This window comes from Lemur catta, chromosome 26 (genome assembly GCF_020740605.2).
Source record: "Lemur catta isolate mLemCat1 chromosome 26, mLemCat1.pri, whole genome shotgun sequence".
Lineage (NCBI taxonomy): Eukaryota > Metazoa > Chordata > Mammalia > Primates > Lemuridae > Lemur > Lemur catta.
Genome location: NC_059153.1, coordinates 7,255,594 through 7,278,243, shown reverse-complemented (window position 1 = coordinate 7,278,243; position 22,650 = coordinate 7,255,594). Strand labels below are relative to the sequence as shown.

At 44.2% G+C, this 22,650-nt stretch overlaps 1 protein-coding gene across 1 annotated transcript in view; it reads left to right on the top strand.

Moving 5' to 3' along the window:
- The first annotated feature begins 2,009 nt into the window (after positions 1 to 2,009).
- The window catches only part of PRDM5 (PR/SET domain 5), an 83,549-nt gene continuing 62,908 nt past the window's right edge, over positions 2,010 to 22,650 (top strand). The window contains exons 1-3 of the mRNA XM_045537354.1: positions 2,010 to 2,253; positions 10,118 to 10,201; positions 17,743 to 17,865. Coding sequence (XP_045393310.1) covers positions 2,161 to 2,253; positions 10,118 to 10,201; positions 17,743 to 17,865 — 300 coding nt within the window. The 5' untranslated portion in view covers positions 2,010 to 2,160. The remainder of the gene's footprint in view (positions 2,254 to 10,117; positions 10,202 to 17,742; positions 17,866 to 22,650) is intronic.

Genomic DNA, 22,650 nt, shown 5'->3' with positions numbered 1-22,650 from the left:
TGACCGAGATTCATAAGAGATCTGGGAAGTTTCTCATGGTATTGATTTCAGATTTATCTTTAAATTTTATTTACTTATTTTTAGCATTTCCTAATTAGGAAAAATCCCCACGTTCGGGGAGGGAAACATTCTCAAAGCTGCAGCCCCGCTGCCCAGAATCGGAGCGCGCAGCCCACAGAGATGCAGGGTCTGCCGTGAAAAATAGGGCTGTGCCAGGCATTTCTCTGCCTCTCCGGCGATCGAAAGTTCTGGAAACTTCTGCGCCCAAGGCAACATGGCAGAGGGCTAGACCGGGAACCCTGTCTGACCCGGAACCCTGTCTGGCAGGGGTGGCTGCAAGACCGTCTGACCCCGCCAGTGCCCGCGGAAAATGCCAGGGCCGCACCCGCCGCGCCGGGGTCGGGTCCGGCCGGCCGGGTCTCAGCCGGGTTCGAAACCGCTGGGAAACCCGCGTGGCGCGGACCCCTGCGAGGCCCAACCAAGTCCCAGGCTCCCCGTGGACTGGTCTGGAAATGCCAGATCCGTCCCAGAAGCGATTTTAATTACGGAGATAGTTACTGAGCACCTACTGTGCGCCCCGAGACCGCCGACTCCCAGTGCCCGGCTCCGCGTGTCCCCACAGGGCCGGCCACCCGCTTCCCTCGGAAGGAGGGTTCGTGGACTCCGTTATTCGGGCGCATCGCCCGGGCAGGTCTCTGCTTCTGCGAGTCTTCTGCTGTCTGCGAGCGCCCTGAACGGAAAGCGGACTCCCTATCGGCACGCGGGAGCTGCTCGCGTCCCGGGCTTCTCAGGGAAACAGGCATCATTGCCACGGGAGCGCGCGTGTGTGTGAGTGTGTGAGGGGGTGGTGTGTGTGTGGTGTGTGTGTGTCTGTGTGTGTGTCTGTGTGTGGTGTGTGTGTGTGTGTGTCTGTGTGTGGTGTGTGTGTGTGTGGTGTGTCTGTGTGTCTGTGTGGTGTGTGTGTGTGTGTGTGTGTGTCTGTGTGTGGTGTGTGTGTGTGGTGTGTGTGGTGTGTAGTGTGTCTGTGTGTGTGTGTCTGTGTGTGGGGTGTGTGTGTGGTGTGTAGTGTGTCTGTGTGTGTCTTGTGTCTGTGTGTGTGTGTGGTGTGTGTGTGTGTCTGTGTGTGTGTCTGTGTGGGGTGTGTGTGTGTCTGTGTCTGTGTGGTGTGTGTGGGGTGTGTGTGTGGTGTGTGTGTGTCTGTGTGTGGTGTGTGTGTGTGGTGTGTGTGGTGTGTGTGGTGTGTCTGTGTCTGTGTGGTGTGTGTGTGTGTGTGGTGTGTGTGTGTGTGTGTCTGTGTGTGTGTGGTGTGTGTGGTGTGTGTGGTGTGTGTGCTGTGTGTGGTGTGTGTGGGTCTGTGTGGTGTGTGTGGGTCTGTGTGTGGTGTGTCTGTGTGTGTGTGGTGTGTGTGGTCCACTGTGGCAGAACCAGCCGTATGTTTCTGAGGGTTTGGGAACCGGCATTGGGAGCGTCAATGGGGTTCCGGGAACGACCCGGCCCGCGGACCATCCCCGTCCCTCGGGGGAAAGGGGCAGAGGGCGGCGCGACCTCCCGACTTCACTAAAACAGCGTCTGTGGCGACAAGTGTCGCTCGGGCGCTCGCTCCCGCCTCGAGGTCTGCGGTCAGCGGGGGGACGCGGGGACGGCCTAGCTGGGGACGCGGAAAACTCGCCAGGGGTCACGTTACCGAACCCGACTAGTTTCCGGCGATCGGAGCGTGCGGTTATTGGCCGCCGGCGCCGGCGTGCGTCTCCCGCGGGCTCCGAGCCCCGAGTGCGGCCGTCTGGGGGAGGCTCCGCCGCGGCCGGGCGGTCGCCCCGCGTCTGGGGGGCGGCGGGCAGAACTCCCCGCCGGGCGTCAGTCCTGGGAGGCGAGGCCCGAAACCCGGAGCGGACGCGGGCGGGACGCGCGCCGCCCTGCTCCGGGCTCCGCGCCGGGCGCTCCGGGCCGCGAGTCAGGCCAATCAGCGCGGCGGCGGCGGCGGCGGCGGCGGAGGCCGCTCCGGGGCGAGCCCGAGCCGGGCCGAGGAGGGGCCGAGCCGCGGGGGATCCTGGACTCGCAGGGAGGGGGACTCGGGGAGGAAACGCGCGTCCCCGGCCCCGCCGGCGGCTCCCTCCGCCCCGCACCCGCCTGCGATGCGCCGCCGCCGCCGCGGCCGGGAACATGCTGGGCATGTACGTGCCGGACAGGTTCTCCCTCCGGTCCTCCCGCGTGCAGGACGGGATGGGGCTCTACACGGCCCGCGGCGTGAGAAAGGTGGGTGACCCGCGGGGCCGCCCTCGCCCGCCGTCCCTCCGGGGGCCGCGCCACGTAGGTGTCGCCGGCGCGGGCGGACGGGGCTCGGCGCGGGCGCAGGAAGTGCGCGCCGGGGAGCCCCCCTCTTCCGCGGGGACGGCTGCGAGACGCCGGGAGGCGCCGTGGCGGGGCCCTCGCGCTGCCGTGTCCCGTGGGCCGAGTGGGCGCGGCGACAGCCCCGGCTCTCCATGCGGGGGTGGGGGGCGGCTCAACACGGGCTTGGAACTCGCCCGGACGCCCGCTTTCCTCCCTTCTAGAACGCGTGTGCCTTCGGGGAGGTGCCAGCTGGATCGCCTTTGCATCCCGGCGTCTTCTTTCTCTGCTTTTTTGGATTTTTTTCTGGCATCGGATTGCTCTCTCCTTCCAGAAAGTTAGTTCAAGGCACGTTATCAGAGCGAGCGCGTTGCTGCTTCCATCCAGGAAGGGCCTGGACACGTTGCCTGTGAAGAGCAAAGGCCTAGAATATTCTAAAGCTTTGGAGTCGGAGCCAATGACCCCATAACTTGTGTTGTGGTTGTTTCACGGGACAGGGGAACTCCGGAGCCGCGAAGGCAGCGGAGAAGCCGTTAAATGAGCAGATACTTTGTGCCAAGGCCCATCTTGGAAGTTTCCCTCTCTTGGTAGCTTCTCTGGCACAAGCCTCCCCTGACATCAGTTTTAATCCTCATTTAGGGATGAAAAAGCAGAAATTCTGTAAAGTTGTGTTTTCTGCTGAGTTAGACTCCAAACCTAAGTCTCACTAAAGTTCTAAGTCACATTCTTTGCAGAACATTTGTTGACTTTTAAGGAGCAATGGGCATTATAAACCTCCAGCCCTGCCGTTGTCCTAGTCTGTCCACCTCCCCCCCTTTGTTAGCAGGTATTTTGTAAAATGGAGGTTGGGCAAGAGCAGGCTTGTCCAGGTAAGAGACGCTAACAGGTTCAGAGGATGCACGGGGAGACGCCAGGTGCCCTTCATCTGAGCATGACTCTTCCCGCTGCCTCTCACCTGCACAGCAGGTGAAGGGGGTGCACGGTGCTCCCAAATCTTCAAAAACGGCTCCACTGACACCACGGTCCACAACATACTTCAGGGCAAAACTGGAAAAAATACATCGCGTATTTACTTTTTCAGATGGAGTTTGGGAGAACGCTCAAATGTGAAAAACAGGAGTTAGAGGTGTATTGAATAGAGGTTGCCAAATGGCCACATGGTAAATTCCACATTCTTCCAAAGCCAAATATAGCTGTCATCAGATGACTTCTGTACAGAGTTGAAATTCTTCTTTTAATTCATTCTCACAAAGATGTGAAAAATTCCCAAATGGACTTTTCTTGAAGGTCTTTGGCTTCAATGTAATTAAAAAATTAAACACAGTTGTTAAAAATAATTTTGTTTAATGAATAGTAATATACCAAACAATCCTAACAAAGATTAGAATTATTACACAATCCTTTTTTTTTTTAACCTTATATTAGTATTTAGGTTTTTACAAACAACTAGCCAATGTACTTTCTTTGGATTCTTTTTTTTATTAATTTCAATTTTTTTACATATTTGATTATTTGGAAGTATTTTATTTTGGTGCATGGACTAAATGGCTTCTAGAATCATCATATGTTATTGCATCATTGTACTATTACAATGATAAGTAGATACTTAATCTTGTGCTGGCTAGTGTAACTTACTGATAAACTAGTGTAATTGGCCAGGAAAATGTATATAAAACACAGAGATTTTCATCCAGATCACATCTAGAATTCTTGCCTATATCTCAAAGTGAATATGCAGATGTTTGCAATAAATCTAAACTGTTATTGATATTTAATTATGATCCCAAGGTATTCAATCACAAGGTCATAGACAGGTTCACTGATGCCAGAAATGACCTTAAAGCAAACTTCAGCTCCTTTGCCTTCCAGAGGCTGAGCGCAAAGCTGAACCTGAATAGTAGATTTTAGCCGAGTTATAAGGCTGCAGGGGAACAGTAATGCACCCCTTACCTGTCTGTGTAGAGTCAATCTCTTAATTCTCAAGTATTTTCCAAGTCACCTTGTACTAGGCCTAACTCTGGCCATCAATTATGGGATCTGAGAAGAGAGGGTTAGCAGCAGCTATATTAAAGACCTTCCTTAAAAGTTTTCATGTTCTTTATTCTCAACAAATTTTGGAATATACCACTTTAGAGACATGTGTTGGAAATTACAGATGTTTTGTCACATTTTTATAACACATATGCTTGTATAGTACTCCTGTTTTAAAAAACTGTTACAATTCAAAACATCTGTCGATTTCAAACTCACGAGACTCTAAGCCAGACCCAGTTTGGGGAATCGTGCTAGCAACTCCACCCCTATTACCTTCCCCACATTGAGTTGGGATGTCCTTGGCAACAGGACCCCCCTAATCCCTCTCTAGACTCACCCCTTTTTGTGCACAGTTTCCTAGAGTGGGGTGTCTGCAGCAGGATCACTTAATTCCCCAGCTCAACCTTAGTCCTGCTAGATTTCTCTTGCAGCCCTAGTGCTTCTAATGTTTTTATTTTTCATTATAAAATGTACACAGTGACAACATTAAGAAAAGTCAAAAGGAGTCTTGTGGAAAGCCCTTGAGTAGAAAAAGGAGGCCTGAGCTCATTCACACTTTTACACATTGTGATTTGCTAATAATAAGAAAAAATAACAAAATTGTCACGTTTTGCATGCCGTTTGCCAGACTCTGTTGTAAGTGCTTGTTGTGTCATCTCATGAGCAGTTTCATGCTTCACTAAAGACGTGGAATTTTAGGTTGCAAAAAGTACTCTGCAGATTAAAACTAGTAATAGTTACTCAAAGCTAATACATTAAGTATACATACAATAATAAGTTAAAGTTAAGCCAACACCTCACTACGTTGCATTTTTTTGTATCACAATCATTTTTTCCCTGGTTTATGTGAATAACCAGCGGGTGGTGGTTTCAACGTTAGGTTTGAACCTGCAAAGTGGAAAAGTAAAGCTTAAGGTTGCTTCAAACTCTCAGATTCTGTGATTTTTGAGGAAGAGATTAAGGTGGGGAATAGACCACCACCTGCCTCCATTCCCTTCCCGTTTATTTTCAGCTGTAGGCTTTCCTTCCCTGACTTGTAATCATTTAGTCATCCGTATGTGGCAGGCACGATATTAGGCCCCGAGGATCTGCAGATGAGCAAAACAGGCAAGTGTGTCCGCGAGGAGCTTGTTTTCTCGTGTGGGGAGGCCAGTAGACAAGCAGAAAAAGAAAGATTACCGAGATAGTTGAAGCCTGTTTTAGATTAAATGAAGGCAATAAAGAGGTTGAGAGGTCAGAGAGTAAATGAGGGGTGGGGTCTACCTGAGGCGTGCCCACAGGGAAGACTTCTCAGAGATGACACTGGACGGGAGACTGAAGGAGCTGAGCCAGCCGGGAGAGATTGGGAAGAGGGGTTCAGGGGGTTTGGATGGAGGTGGTTGTGCTGGGGGTAGAGGAGGTGGTCTGCGTGAGGTCTAAGGCCGGAGTCCATGGGAGGGGCCACGCAGCTGAAAGTCAAAGCACCCTCCCGGGTTTCGGCCCCAAATGTAAGGTTTCTTGGATTGGCCGGCGCCAGAGAAAGAAAGACAAGGGGTAAGCAACGAGGCTTTATTGGGGCGCTCCCGGGCGAGGTTCACGGGCCCCAAGAGAGAGACCCAGGAAGTCACATCGCCCAGAAGTTTTGAGTGGGCTTATATATGTAGGGCTGGGGGTAGGGGCTTCTCTGGCAGGAAGATTCATGGGGGGGAGAGCAAGGAATTTCCCGTTGCAGTTTTCGGGCGGGTATTGAGAAACAGGAGGGGCTGGTGGTATGTGTGACTCCAGGAACCGAGACCCTTATCGGGGTGACCATCCAGGTGTGGCTATTCTTGTAACCGTATAGTACCTTTTTACTATTTTTAGTTTAGACCATCTTTTAGGGCAATTAAAACTGAGACAAATTGTTACTTACTTTGGTTTTTACCATATCAGGAGCTCTTCATTTCTTTGTTTTGAACTAAGTTTTTATCTATCGAAGACCTTCAGTTCGCCTGTCTCCTGTCACAGGTGTGCTGGCCGCGGATTTCCTGGGCTTGTTTGTCCTTCCACGGTGCCGCAGATGTGTGCGTGCTGTGTTGGTGCTTGGTAGGCTGATGGGGAGGGACGCGGGGAGGGGTGGGCGGGAGGCTGGGGTCGGAGGGTTCTCGGCTGTGTTCCGGCCTCATTCTTACACAGGCTTCATCTGCCTGGGCCTGGGCGTTGGGCCTTCTTAGTGTTCCTTCTTCCCTTCCCCACGGGAGCCAGATTTTGCCCCCGTCAGCGGGTGGTCCTCTGTGGGAGCTTGCCCAGGGGTAGGTAGGAGCCCTTTGGTGGCTGCGGTCTGAATTCCTGGGCCTGTGCGGTTGGCTGCCCTCCTCCCGGCAGGGTGTTCGCTGGGTCCTGGGCATGACATGGTTTGCTCTTTCTTGCAGTGGTGAAAGGCTTTCTCCTGATGTGAGAAAAAGGCCAGGATAAAAGGCCTTTAGCAAGTTGTTAAAATGTTAGACTTTCCACCTGCTTGTGTGGTGGCTGGAAGCTCTTCCTTCTGTGACCTGGCACAGGTCAGCCAGCGCTCCTCTCCAGAAAAGTCACGATTTTGTAGTTTATTGGCCTTTCTCGTGGTTAGGATGGGGGCGATGCGCTTTCCAGCTTCTTGGTGGAAACTGAACTTTTAGATATAAAGTCTTAAAATTAAATGGGTATTTACTTCATATTCTTATTTTTTTATTTAGCAAATCTCATGATTTAACACCAGTTTTGAAAGAAGTGTTTTAAAATCTCCCACCGTAGTTCTTGAATTTCTGATATTGTGCTGCAGGTTTCTCAGGGCTATATCCTCTTCATAAATAGTTATTATCGTCACATAATGCTCTTTATCCTGTTTAGTGCATTTGGCCATTAATTTAACCTTATCTGTTATTGATACTTTTGCCCTTTGTTTTTGTTATCTCTTTGTCTAGCCATTTTAGTTCATTTTTAATCATTTTGTTTTATCCTTTCACAAATCATGTGTAGCTAGAGTATGTTTTATAATGTATTATTGTCTCATTTAGTGGGAGAATTTTACTCCTTCATATTTAATGACTGATATAATTGATTTTATTCCTGCTGTCATTTTTAATGCTTATTATTTTATATTTTTGCAACTTATTTTTTATTCTTATTTTTGCTGTCCAAGTTACTGTTTGTTCCTTTCTCCCCTCATACTGCTTTGTTAGCCGTACTCTTCTTTTTTCACTCTTTCATTATCACCTGTGCATGATTTTATCATTTGATAACTAGAATTCAGGTGTTTCTCCCACAAAACACACTTTTTCCCCCCACAAGTTCTTCCATTTTCCTATTACTTCCCTCTTCTCCTTTCTTCCTGCCTTCTCCCCTTGACAAAACTTTTAGAATGCTTTTACCTTACTGCCTGCCTTCCCCAACAACTTCTCTCAGTTTTGATGAATGCTGTTATTTAATGGAATTTCTTTTAAAAGTATATCCTTGTTTCAAGAGTTGCTGTTTAGCTTACATGTTTCACATATCCATGTTATTGTTACATATTAGCCCTGTGTGTATATACACCAGTTATACATCTTTATTGTACCCTAGCGGTTTGAGTTTATGCTAAAGAGTGACCATTCACTATTAATGGTGAAGGTTTAAAGTCAGCATTTTGATTCTTAGTTTGCGTTTTCAAAGCTTGAAGTCCTTTCATAATATTACTAGGCCTGCAACCAAGCAGGCTTCTTCCCTGACCCCACTGCATTTATTTGGGTTTGCATTCCTTTCTCTTGAGTCCTTCGAATATTGCTGAATTGATTGATTCAGTTTTTCTTTCCTCCAGATTTTTACTTCAGAGAGTAACTGACTGGCTTGGGTAGATCAGTTACATTGGAAAGTGTGTGCTCAGATTATTGTCACCTTCTGCAGTAGTTGATCAAGGCCACAACAGTGTAGACTGAAAGTTGAACCATTTCCATTAATAGCAACTCCTCCAATTTATGACAAAAAAAAAACCACACCTTACATTTTTGGTCTGTTTTCTAGATTAGTTTTCACATCAGTTCACTGAGTTTCTTCCATTCGACAGTCAGTGTGCTGAGGGTGTGCACTGAGCAAGGCACAGCCCGGGGTGTCGCTAAATCGTGGTCAGTGGGAAGGTGGCACGAGGCTGCGGGCACTGAGCCATCAGTGCCAGCGTCAGGACTCGGAGTGGTGGCTTGGTACAGCGGTGGGTGCCTGGGCCTCCACTCGGAGTAGATCCTGTCTTTGATCATCTGGGTGACCGACCTCAAGCAAGTCATTGAGACTCTCTGAGCTTTGGTTTTCTCAGGGGTTCAGTGGGGAGTGTGGCACATAATCCCCCTCCCACGTTCTTTCATTTCTTATGCAGCTTTTCTTAACTACCATCAAAGACTGGTTAGGCCCCCTCTCGAGGAGAGGAATGATTACTTTGCAAAGAAACCGTCTTTGGGGTGTCGTGCTGTCTGAGACGTGTCGCTGAGAGCCGTGTTAGCAGAGAGGATTGCCACGCAGAGCCGGCTCCCAGCTTCCCCCGAGTTTGCTCTCTCTATTAATACCCCTAATGTTATTATGAATACTCGGCAATCCCCCTGCTTCTCTGCTATGCCTGTGTTTAAGTTACTTGCAATTATAGTCTGAATCTGAGGGATCCCTGCAGGTCTTTCCTGCCCTGAGGTTAAAGAAACGGTCTTCCCGGCCCTGCCAGCATTGATGACGTCTCAGGCTCTCTTTTCTCCAACTCTAAAATGGAGGGCCTGGCTTAGCTGTTTATAATTTCTTTCAGCTTTAAAATTTTATTATTCCCGGGAGTTGGGTTTTCTGTTGTTCATTAAGTAATTTATATTCCTTGAAACATTGCATTGGTGGTTCTTTTTCCCCTAACAATGTTCATCAGAAGTTCCCCTGGAGATTTTGTTGGTTTTTTTTTTTTTTCCCTACTGTGTCTGTGTGAAGGGGCGGATTCTACGGAAAAATAGTCCTAGGCAGGTGTGAAGGCACAAGTGGGTCTGTGTCCTCTCCACACACGTGACTGCAGAGTGCCTGGTTGGACAGACAGGTCCCCCCCCGTCTCTGCAGTCCCTGCTTTGGTGGCTGCAGAGAGAAAGCGTGTTCCTGCCCTCGTGCATGTCCTCGTGAGTCCCCAGCCGCTGGTGGCTCACACTCCGCAGGGGCTGTGCCAGCGGCTCCCCACACCCTGCCCCCAGAGTCTGACTTTTACAAAGCCCGGGGCTCCGTGTTTGGAAGCAGCAGGTGGGCTACAGAGCACCCACTTGGTGAAACCCGGGTGTAACGTGTGCCCACTCGGCTGATGGAAAGATTGACGGGTGAATTTAAAGTTTATTTATGAACAGTCTCCCTCTGAGAATGGCAAGCCTGCTTCCCTCTCATTCACAATAGGGATGAATTTATAAATTTTATGGAAACCAGGTGATTTTCTGCCTGGTGGGCTTGTCTCTCAAGTCGAGCAAAACCCGGTGCTTTTTCAAGACCACTTGACAGACTGTGAGGAAGATTGAAACCTGAAGCTCACAGTGCAGTTCCTTGCCAGGATTTGAAGGTTAAGCGATTTAACCCTTTTATGTTGGCTCCTATGTTGTAGATGCAGGGTCTGAGATTCAAGACAGATTAAGTTGGATTTTAAATATGTAAATATTTTGTGTTATGCAAATTGGTTAATATTGGGCGTGAAGGTTTAGAGGAAAAACAAAAATCCAGAAGAAAACAATGGTTTATTTTAGCAACCTGATTGTTGTACTAATCCTCTTTCAATATAATTCTTGCTACGCAGGGTGAAAAGTTTGGACCCTTTGCTGGAGAGAAGAGAATGCCTGAAGATTTGGATGAAAATATGGATTACAGGCTGATGTGGGAGGTGAGCGTGACTTACTTTTAATGTTAAAAATGTTCCTTTATATTATTTAATGCATTTATAAGGCTACATGAATCCATATTGATTCCAGTTAAGTATTTAAGTATTAAAATGTTTTAATTTTAAACATGAGTAACTTGAAAGTTTAGCATTTTTTTTAGAAAAAATAGACTGTTGAAATGTCTTACTAGACAATTCGAACTGTGAAGTTTATAGTTCATCACTGAAAAATAAGTTTTTCATGCGTAAGATTATTTGGATTTCAAAATAGGCATGCATTCGATTTCTGTAAATGAAATTATACTTTTCCTTTAATTTTTATTTCCCTGTTTCCTTCTAATTGTATAGAAGTAATTGTGAGTTTCATGTTGGCACAAAAATCCCACCTTAAAACGTATCTTACCTTTAAAAACATAATGAAAGAACTGCAATACTGTAGACAGTCCTTTGCAATCTAAGGTTTCCCTTATGCATGCGGGAACCTGTGTATGCCAGCGTGTGTCTGTGTATTCTGAGAGTTTTCCTCTTCGTCATGCCCATTGCATTTGTTGCTGTTCTTTTCTAGCTATTAGAAGAAGGGTCTGAGGGACAAATAGGAAAACAGAGGTGTAGAAACTGTTAAAACAAAAATTTGGAAAACTCGGCCCCAAGAATTATACAGTCATGTATTGCTTAACGAAAAGGATATGTTCTGAGAAATGCATTGTTAGGCAATTTGTCGTTGTGTGAACATGATAGTGTATTCACACACACCTGGATGGTCTAGCCTACTGCACATCTGGGCAGTGTGCTGTGGCCTAGTGCTCCTAGGTGTCCCTGTACTGAACACTGTGGGCATTTGTAACACAATGGTGCGTGTCTGGGTATCGAAATATATCTAAATATAGACCAGGTACAGTAAAAATGTGATATTATAATCTCATGGGGCCACTGTTGTGCGTGTGGTCTGCTGTTGACTGAGTCACTGCCGTGTGGCACAAGACTGTTGGGAGGTTTCTGTGAGGGGGCGAAGGCCTGAGATACCTGTGGGTGGGGCGGAGAGGGGTGGGACTCAGGAAATCAGGAAAAGTTGGAAAACTGGAGGAGAGAACTACACACAGACTCTCTGCCTGTGTGTGTATCAGTCAGGGTCTTTAGAGGAATAGAACCAAAAATATTTTATATGTATCTTTGTCGCACGTGTGTGTATATATGTGTGTGTGTATGCATACTTAAATAGACCTATTTCAAGGTGGTATTTTCACACTTTCATGGAGGAGACAAGTATGAAATCTTCAGGGCAGGCCCACAGGCTGGAATCTCTGCAGTTGTGAGGCAGGATTTCTTCTCCAGAATGCCTCAGTTCTTCCTTTTAATTAGGGCTGGAGACAGTTGGATGAGGGTCACACACCTATGGAGGAGGATCTCGTTTACCTAAAGTCAGCTGATTGTAGATGAGGATTATCTTGAACTCTCTCATACGTGACTTCTGGGTTTTTAAATTGGTCCAATCCTTTTGAAAACCATCTAGCGTTATTAGTTCGAGCTAAATGTAATAAGCCCATGATATGACTCAGCAATTCCATGAGGCAAGTAGTGAATAGAAGTGTGTATGTTACTAAAAGACTTGCACAAGAATTTTTATAGCAGCACTATCACAAGTTATCCCAAGCTAAAAATAACTCAAATTTCTGTCTACTAGTAAATAGACAAATGTATTTGGGAATATTCATATTGTGTAACTGTTGTGATAACGAATGTATCGCTACTATGCTTAGCAGTATGAATGAATCTCAGCAACAACCTTGAGGGAAAGAAGCTGGGGACAAAGGAATACAATTATGTGATTCTGTTTACCCAAAGTTCAAATGCAGGGTAAAGTTAATCTATAGAATGGTAAATCAGGGCTGTAGTTACCTCATCGGGAGGGTAGTGATTAGGAGTGGGGACCTGGGAAGGTTGTGGGGTGCTGTTTCTTGATCTGTGTGTATGGGTGCGTTTACTTTGTGGGAGATCGTTGAGCTGTGTGCTTGAAGATTCTGCACTTCTCAGTGATGGTGTTACACTTCAATGAAAATTTACTTGAAATAATCGAACACCGGGATGAAAACCCCAGGCCATGGGGTCTAGGAGGGATTTGGTGGCCCTGGAGTTGGGCCTTCGCGATGGAGTTGTGCAAAGTGGTCGGCTCGCCTTGTGTGTTGGAAGTGACACGCACCCGTGGAGCTTGCAGTTGGAGTGTGTGTTGAAAGAGAAGAGTCGGGAATGACTTTAAGCAATTGGCTTGAGCCACACGGGTGGAGTGGGAGGTGCGGCACATCCCAGGCAGGGCGGTTAGAGGGTACGAGTGGGAGGGTTGGCAGCGTGGGGTGGACTCTGTTGTAAACTTCGGAAGAAAGGGCATAGTCTTATTACTGCTTTATTCCCCAGGTCTTGGCTCACTGTCTAGAACATAACTGTAATTGAATAAAAGTTCATTTCCCATCCAACATTTAATAAATCATTCCTATTCAATAAATATATTGAATAATCATAAATTATTTTTACCATTGGCATTCTTAGAAAATATGTAACTTAAAAGTTAAAAAAACAGAAACAACTTGTTGACTCCTTTAGTGTTTTACTTGGGTTTTGCCTACTTTGCAGACATTTTTGTTTTTCATGAAGATGCTGATTTCACTGAAATACAGTTTTTAAAGGAGCTGATTGGTCAGATATGAGACTAGACATTTTGTTTATATGTTTTTCTCTTTCTTTGTCATTATTTTGTGATTACAGCTGTTATATTGCTGAGAACTTGATTCAGTACCAGGTTTCCAATGTGTTTCAGTTTTTGGAAAAAATGTTTTCAATTGTTTAAAGGCTTTTATTTTTCTTTATTGTTTATGGGAGACCTTTTAGGTGTTTGGAACAAAGAAATCTCTCCACCAAATGTTTTTCTTTTGCAGATGATAACATTTTGTTTCAGGTTCCAAATGGAATCAATTAGCGTAGACATTGGTGGAAAAATACCACCTATGAAGCCTTATGGATGCTGGGCCTCCTAAAACAAAAGCCACAGTACATTTCCGCTGACACTAGCCCTCTAGTTGGGGTAAATGCAAAGTGACTGGATGTTTCATGTTTTCTGAAAGTTCTGTGTTGGTTTTGTGGCTCCTACCTAAGTCAGTCGTCCAACTTGTGGCTGTTGAGCCAAACTGGAGGTCTGATTAGAAGAATGCTAGGAGTTTGTGGCTAAGTAGTGTTATTAAGAAGAAAGAAAAAAAACAACTTCCGTATTGTTAGAGTACTTGCACCATCTTTGTGGTTCTGATCACTATTTATAGCACCACAGGAATTTTATGAAACAGATGCATTTGGTTGCAAATAACAGCAACTCCAACTTGCTTAAATAATGAGGATGGACGTTATGTCAAGTGAGAGAAGTCCAGTAGTCAAGCAGGCTTCACCCAGGTTCTTCCCACTGCTCTACATTTCGACCTTGGCCGTGGCTGAGTCCTCAGGCTGTGGGCAAGTATCAGGCAGGTTTCAGACAAGATAGTGTCTATAAGGAAAAAGGATATCTTTTCAAAAATCCTTCTCCCCTAGTAGATCTCCCATAAAATGTCAGAGGTGGGTAACACGTCCATTCTTGCACTGGCAAAGGGAATAGGATTGCTCTTACTCAGTCAGGGATGACCTGGGGCTGGGGTAGGTCGTCATTTTCTCAGAGCGCACAGAAGGGTGGACATAGGAACAGATCTAGTGTCCTTTGAGGAAGGAGGACGGTCAGGGAGGATCTCGGAAGCACTGTCCCTGGAGTGACCACATTTGTTACTTCTTCATTTAACAAGTGTGTCAGGAATGCTTGCTCGGTGTCAGATAGGAGGTGTTAGGTGCTGGGTTTGTTTGCTTAGATCAAAAGATACCTGGCAGAGAAGGTAAAACATAATGGCTGATAAGGAGTCTAATATTTATATCTTTCATTATTTCCATGATGTGCAAATGTTTTGATTGGGAACATAGTGCACTTGATGAAAGTGTTTTTGGTTATAAGAGCTGTTCAAAGAACAGTGCTTTTATGTAATTTTAGAGGTCGGAGGAAGTATTTCAAGTAGAGAGAGTGTAAATAAGGGTAGGAAAAGTGTAAATTAAGGGGGATGCTCATATCAACCAGGTTATGATGTTTTCAAAACATTTATTTTTCGTCACATGTCACCCATGATGTAAAAAATTAGAGCAATGCATATGAAGATAAAGTCCCACTTTATGTTTTTTCTGTGTATCCACTCTTGCTGATATTTTTATGTATATTTCTAAGCATATATAGGACCAACAATTGTGAGTTTCTTAAAGTAAATCTTATTTCAGCGTATGCAGTAGTAACATTGCTTATCTGATACGTGGTCACTGAGAGCCTTGTTTTCTTCGCTAATAGTTTAGGCATGAATTCAGCAGGCATTTGTGAATTATTTTTAATAGAAGCTTTATTGAGATACAGTTTACATACCATAAAGTTTACCCTTTTAAATGTATAATTCGGTAGTTTTCAGTATATTCATAGAGTGTGCAACCATCACCACTCTAATTTTAGAATATTTTCATCTTCCCAGAAAGAAACCCTGTACCGTTTAGCAGTTATTTTTGACTATTTTATGTACCCATTAATATTTTGTGCAAAATTTAATTTGAAGAGTCATGTTTCTCTAAGAAATCTTCTAAACACATTAAATCCTTATATTAAAAATTCAGCTAACTTCTTAGGATCAGTTTCAGAGAATGTATTTCAGATCCTTGGAAAGAATTCCAGGAGATGGATGTGTGCATTTTTGGAAGTAAAACCATTAGCAATGCAGGAAATTTTAATGGGTATTGGTATCAGTTTTAGTATTTATTGAATAAATAGTGTCATTAAATTAGTGGTAATCAGGGTTCCTATGTTTTTAGATTTCTAATTGTGTGCTAGAAAAAGAAGACATTTGGCAAAAGAAAAGAAAACCAGCTTTAAGAAAGTACAGTGCAGCTGTGATTAGATTGATTTTTGTTAGACTTTTGAACTCTGTCATACTTCATGGTTTTACTTTCTTTACATTGAGAGCTATAAAATGAGGGGCAAAGGAGGAAATTTAAGGTATTTGCAGTCAAACCTTTTTTTCTAGAATAACACTTTACAAAACCTCATTTAACCTTAAGTGTACCAATGGCCACTGCCCAAGATGGCGGCCACTGGCTCCACATGGCCGTTGAGCACTTGAAATCCGGCCAGTGCAACTATGGACCGAATTTTCGATTTTATTTTAGTTTTAATTAGTTTAAAAAACTGAGGCAGTATACAATATCTTTTCAATCAACAGCTTTATTCTTGGGTGGGGCTACATTTTACTTTTCTGTCACATTTTGTGAAATACTATCTTGTAGGGTACCAGGCATGTGCATTGTTTTTAATATTACACAGAGACATATCACTGACTTAATGGACGTCAGTGGAATAATTCCAGTAATTTTTGAAAATCAATAAAATCATTTTCCCTACATGTTGATGTAACATATTTAAGATGTGTATTTAAATATTTTATGCAGACAGCATGATTTACAATAATACTTCTGTAGATTCTAATTCGCAATTATATAGAACTCTTGTTATGCATGTGTTTATATATATGTAGTATGTTGTGTGTATGTATTAGAAAATGGATATTTTAATTACTGTATCATTACATAGCTTTCTAGTATAAAAACTTTATGGGAAAAATTATATAAAGAAAGTGATTAAGTGGAGAATTAAATGGAAATGTAGAAGCTAGTACCAGAACAATAAAGGACAAAGTGAATATAGAAGAAGGTTTGCCACAAATTGCACAATAATGCTGTTTGTATTTTCTATGGTAAAGTAAAAGAAAAAGATTTTTTTGGATGAAATATAAATAAATAAAGGTAACAGTGTGAAAGATATTTTCAGCTATTTGCTGAAGTCAATTTGATAACAAGTTTCCTCAATATTCAAAAAAGAATCTGTGAAATAGGTCTCCTGAAATCAGAATTAAATTCAATACGATAAAATTTTTTCAGTTATTTGTAATAGTATTTTTAAGAAAGGAAATGTTTTACAGAAGATATAGTGCATGAAGTCACATTATTCTGACAAACATTTAGCTCTATTAAATGTAAATTTTAAGATGTCAGCCAGAAAAAGATGACTTTGCTTTTACTGAGCACTTACTTGTTAGAGCAGTGCATAATGTTCTTTCAAATAAAGGATCTTTTATAATTTCTTTTAAGCCCCTGCCATATGTTCTTGCAAAGCAATGAATTACACTTTTTTATAGTCGCTGGAGCAAAGAAACTGGTAAAAATACAGCATCTTCAGAGTCAAGAGTAGGAGGGAAGATTGGCTGAGTTTTCACTGTGCACCCTTTTATACTGTTAGAATTTTTCATCATGTGCTATATTACTTTTTCAAAAAATGTAACAAATTGTTGGGACAGTAAGGCAAAAAATAATTCCAGTTTAAGATCGATACCAAATTTCTGAACTGGGTGTAATGCTGACTCTGCAACTTTAACGACAGTTCTGAGAGTTAGTTCATCACATGAACCTGAGCATAAACACATGTAGATTCGTCACAAAGGACAAATGTGCTGGCCACAATTATGGAGGATAAAAAAAATAAGCTGTAGTATCTGCTTTCTAAGTAAGCTCGCAATATCTGTACCAAAAGTTTTTGTAAAATTGAAACAAGTTCACTAACAATATAATTGAAAAGAGTCCTTCTGCACTACAAACAGAAGCAATGGGGTTCAAGGACAGCCCATCTGGGGACTTTATTCAGCCACCGGCAGAGGCCCATGAACATGAATCTCCATGCAGCGTGGGGTGCTGGTGACATGCTGCCGGAGACATTCTGCTCCCGGGTTTGTGACAAGATGCAAACGGTGCAGTTTGCTGAGCTCACACGTTGCCTCAAACCTGTGGTTGACAGACTGAGCCAGAAGCTGAGCAAATACCTGATTTTGTTAATTTTGAGACCACCCCTCCTGAGGATCTTACAGCCAGGGGCAGGATGCCAGCGGTGATGACTGTTGCATCTCCCGCTCTGTGAAAATGCGCTACTGTTGCCGAGGAATCTGCGTGCACCTCCCTTTATGCAGATAATGCCATGAGCAGGTGAAGAGAGAAACCGAAGTGTTAATAATTCCTCCACCTCCACCCCCACGACTGAGAAACAAGCAGTACCAGCCTCTTCTATGGAGAAAAGGAGAAGGTTGCAATTATGATTTATCTTCCGAACCATTGCGATTGCAACACGTATATTAAAACATACGTACGGAGAGAAACCATTCAGGCCAGAGAGCAGCTGTGTTTCTGAGAGTGGGTTGCAATCGTGAGTCATCTGCATATTTGCCAGATGAAATGCGAGGCCCTATTTGTATGCACGTTTGAAGGCAGCGTGCATGCCAGTCCGGCATGGAACACCTGCCCATAGAAAAGGTATCTGCGTATGAAAACATACCACGTCCTACCCTTGATGTGTTCAGCACGGCCTATCCTGCCTTCAGGGGTGAACGCAGGGGCCTTGTGTGTTGCAGGTGCGCGGGAGCAAGGGGGAGGTGCTGTACGTCCTGGACGCCACCGACCCGCGCCACTCCAACTGGCTCCGGCTCGTGCACGAGGCGCCCTCCCAGGAGCAGAAGAACTTGGCCGCCATTCAGGTGAGCTCGCCTGCTGCTCTGTGCACTGTTGGGGGGATGAACGAACATATGACTCCGCTCCCTGGTTTAGACTTATTTCCCCGTGACCTGCTGCAAATAACAGTAACTGCCTGGTAGGAGCAGTGGACGCCCCCCCTAGTCAGCGAGGGCAGGGGAGGGCGGGCCGGGTCACTGCGAGCCTCCGGGAATACTCGAGGGAATGAATGAATCACGTCGTCTGACGTCGACCTTGGCAGATACTGTTTTCAAGCACTTTTATTTCATTCTGGGAATGTTTGTTGATACTGCTTTTGGTTTGAAAGTTTATTTGGTTCTTAGTGCTATTCTCTGTGTTATGGTGTTAGGGGTTTTTGGAGAAATAGAACCAATAGGGGAGATACATATATGCATATGTGTATATGTGTGTGTATGTAACATATATGTAATAGTGTATATATATATATATATATATATATATAATATTTACGCAATAAGTATATAAAATCGGCTCCCATGATTATGGAGGCCAGCAAGGCCCGAATCGACTGGGCTGATGCACCAGTTGAAGTCCGGAGCCCTGAAGGGCAGGAAGAGCCAGGGTTCCAGGTCTAAGGCTGCCAGGCAGGGAGCCTCTCTGCCACTTGAAGGTGGGCTGGCCCTTTGTCCTATTCTGGCCTTTAATATGCTGGGTGACACCCACCCACGTGACGGAGGGGGATGTAGTTTATTCCATTCCCCACACTTAGATGTTAATCTCATTCAAAAACACTGTCACAGAAATACCCGGAGTAACGTTAGACCCACTGTCTGGCACCCTGTGGCCCGGGCGGGGTGACCGGTGGGAGCCGTGTTTTACCGAGTCCTGTTTGCCTGTGTCCTGGTGTCCTGCCGCACAGAACACCAGGCTCTGATACAGACCATGGTTGAGCTGAGGTCCTTCAGTGGAACTTAAGGTAAGAAGAGAAAAAGATCCAGTTTTCAGAGTGACCCATTAATTAAAATGCATTGATCAGATGACTAAGAGCATAAGGGAATGCTGAGTTCTGGCAAAGGGTTTACTGATCAAATGAGAAAGCTCAGCCTCTTGAGTCCTAAATTGCAGAACAGGGAGTCAAGCTATGGTTGGCAGAAGCAAGAAGGGAAGCGAAAAGAGTGAGGAACTAACAGTGCTGGATTATCTACCATGGGTCCTGTTCTAGAAGCTTCATATGCATCTGCTCGTTTCTTTGTAGAAATTCTTAGTTTTGATACTTTGTTGAGGATTATACTGATTTCATTCAATTCTGAGTATAAAATCAACAGTGGCATGAGGAACAATGCACAGAATTAAGTTTTAAAGTATTCAGAAAACACAATCATCTAGAATATTCCATTTCCTAATGTTGTCATCTAACCGATGTGTTTTCAGTACAGATAAGTATTAAATGATCAGTGGTTACTGTCTGTTTTTGTACCAATACAGGAGTGATGGCTTCTCTCAAACAGCTGGGGGGAGGGGGGTGGAATAGAACCTTTGCAGCTATTCAAGCTATTTTTCAGATTTTTCATTATTATTTATCCAACCACATATCTAAGCTGTTTTTTTATATGTAGACATTATTTCCAAATATTTTTGTATTTTTTCATGGCTTTCTGAGGCAAACTTGTCTCATGGGTTCTTTGGTTTATGTCGTGATTTTAATTTACAGACTCTGTTTAATTGTCAGTATATTACTGTTAGCAAAATTGCCTGTAGAACCATGAATTTATTTTAAGCAAACCCATTGTTTTGGTAGGTTTTCCATCATCGTTTGCAAAGAGTGTTATTTAAAGGAGATTTCTTTTGTTTATGTTTAAATGATGATTTTAAGCTTTCCTCAAATTCCTCTAGTTTGAGAAACTTCTTCCTATTGCCTATTACTTGTGTAGAATCGGTATCTCTCTTCTTCTGCCTAAACTTTCAAGGTATTATGTGCTTAGCTTTGAGTTTTGCCTCAGACTCCGTCAGAGAATCTGTTTACGAGTCGCCTTCACTGTACATCTTGCTCATGACATGTTTAGTGAAGGAAAAGCTGTCGGTACAGCGACAAGTATTCATCTTGGTCTTCTGTCTGCATTTGCTGCTCCACTGTGCCCTGTATTCTACCACGTTGGAGACACTTACACTTCTCTCATTTTTAGTGCTCACATTTCCTAAGGGCTTACAGAATTTTCATGTTCATTTGGTGCATCCAGTACAGTACTTTTCCTCTTTATTCCAACTGTTTTTTTTTTTTCTTTGAAAGAATAGAAATCTACAGAAGATGTAAGTTGCAACTTTGGTGCTCTGAGACCTTCTCGATGGCTTAACAAGGAGGGAACAGTAGGGATGGAATTGGTAGGGATGGAATCGGAATAGGACTTACGTGACGAGCAGCTTGTGAAATTCCACGCTTGAATTTAATTAGGATCTCGGTTTGTTCACAGGCCCCTAGGAGAGGCTTTCGGTGCAGAAGCAATGACAGTGGCTTTAACTTCTTTTCTCTTTTACTCTTTCTTAACGGTGGGGGTGGGAGGTTGAGCACACTGTTAGTGGTAGGGATCTGTGCTGGCTCCCTGGAGGTGACACCTCTGGTATTTGAACAGTAGCTAGAGTTGCAGACTGCTGAGGGTTCACAGCCACATCTGAGCAAGGGCAGACAGCATAATAGTTGGGTCACATGGCTGAAAGAAATGTCGGCCTTCTAATCGGGTGGAGTGGTCTCCTGAGGATTGCATTCCAGAAATACTGAGTCAGTAAGAGAAAATCGTAGTGTTTCCTGCATAACGTTAGGAATCTCTGGCATTCCAAACTGCATCTGAAATTTGGGGTATTCAGGAAATTTTTTATTTGAGCCGTACGCCCCAGGAGTGGAATAAATGAGAAACGTTTGTGGCCATGTGGCTCGCTTGGTGGAAAACATCGATACTTGGTCCAACTTTTCTGAACAAGGGATTACAAAGTTGAGCTCTGCTTTGGCAGAGGGTCGAAACTCCTTGAAGACTTGATTACATTTCTAGTTTTGCAATTTTATTTGATTTTATAAAATTTGCTTTGGAAATGATTTAAGTATCTGAACTGTCGAAGAAGGATCTAGTAAGCAAACAGTTTTTCCCACGTGCACACTTTTCAGAATAATCATTTGAACGGTATGTTCAGACTTCTGAAAAGTTTCCAGCTATGACTGGAAAAGTCTGAATGTGAAAGATACAGCTTAAAATGAACCCAAACATTCTTAAGCTCCATAAGAAATGAGTGATTCTTATTAAATGTTAATTTTGTCACACTAAAAGAAAAAAATGTATATATAGTACTTGTAAAAATATTTGAACTAATTAATGTTTTGCAGGCTTTTAAAAATTTCTGATCTTTTGGGAGACAACTATTTGTTAAAATCAGTATTATGCTATTTAGAGCTGAAATTATGAATGACTTGAAAATTTCAGAGGTAAGAGTGTTACATCTCATGTTCTTAGGAACATTTTTCCAGACATGTCTTCCCTGGGACTGTTTGCCATATATTATCAACATAAGTGAAAAGGTGGTTTGATATTCTAAAAAAAAAAAAGCATCTGGGAAAATGTGTGGGCCCTGGTCAACATCATGAAGGATGAAGGGTGTGGGGACGTGGGGATGGTCCAGACGAGCAGGGAAGGGCTGGGCACTGAGGCGGTGAGCACAGCTCCGCTCCCGTTCTGCTGTCACTTAGATTCTCCGTTTCCAGCAGAGGTTTCATCACAGACGACTGGGTCTCCCATCTCCACCTCGCTTGGTGACGGTTGAAGTTGGTTTATTCTGGGGTCTTCTCTGGCAACACATGAAATTCCAGTATGAAAGAGCTAGAAGGTCAGACGTGGATCTCTAAAGAGAGAAGCAACTTTGATGTTTTTAAAGTACGCATAGGACGTTTACATTGCACAGGCTTATCAGAGTGTTGATGCAGAGTTCTAATGGCAGCAGAACCAAGTAAGCAACCAAACCACCAACAAAAAGAAATATCAAAAAGATTTTATCACTTATAAACAAAATTATAGTTTCTTCTAGTTCTCTATTTCTGTTTCTTCTTATCAGACTTATATAAATGGTATTTCCACAATATTTCCTAGAATCTACAGGTGCTTTTGTGAATTGCTGGTGGGAGCCAGCTGATTCCACAGAGCCAGCGACACCTCGTTAGGCTGTTTATCTACTTTCTCTTTATCTACTCCTGCTAGTAGGGGGTGTAGCCACATCTGGCTGACTGAATGGGCCCTCTCTGGCCAAGGGAATATCCTTAAACTAAACCGCCTGCCAGGAGGAGGGGGGTCACACAGTCATCAAGCCCCCTCCCTTCTTGGGGACGTCCTTTGTAACCCACTAACAGGCCTAAGGGGATGCAAGACAGACCTGCAGCGCCTCAGTTTACACAACAAACGTATGTCCTGTGGCTTGTCTCTGATTGACAGCTCCTTATCTTAAAACATTCCAAGCCTTTAGACAAAGCTTCATGTCTTTAACCAATTACAAGTCAAAGAATCTTTAAACCCACCTGTAACCTATAAGCCCCCAGCTTCGAGATGTCCCTTTTCGGGCCAAACCAATGTGTGATTCCCACGTATTGATTTATGACTTTCCCTGTAACCCCTGTCTCCCTGAAATGTAGGAAACCAAACTGTGACCCAGCCACAGCGAGTCCACTTGCTCAAGGCTTCTCAGGCGAGGCTCCGGGTCATGAGCCTCCGATTTGACTCAGAATAAATCTCTTTGAAATTGTTTTGCAGACTTTGGCTTCTTTTCCATCGACAGTGATGACTCTGTCAACAATTTGA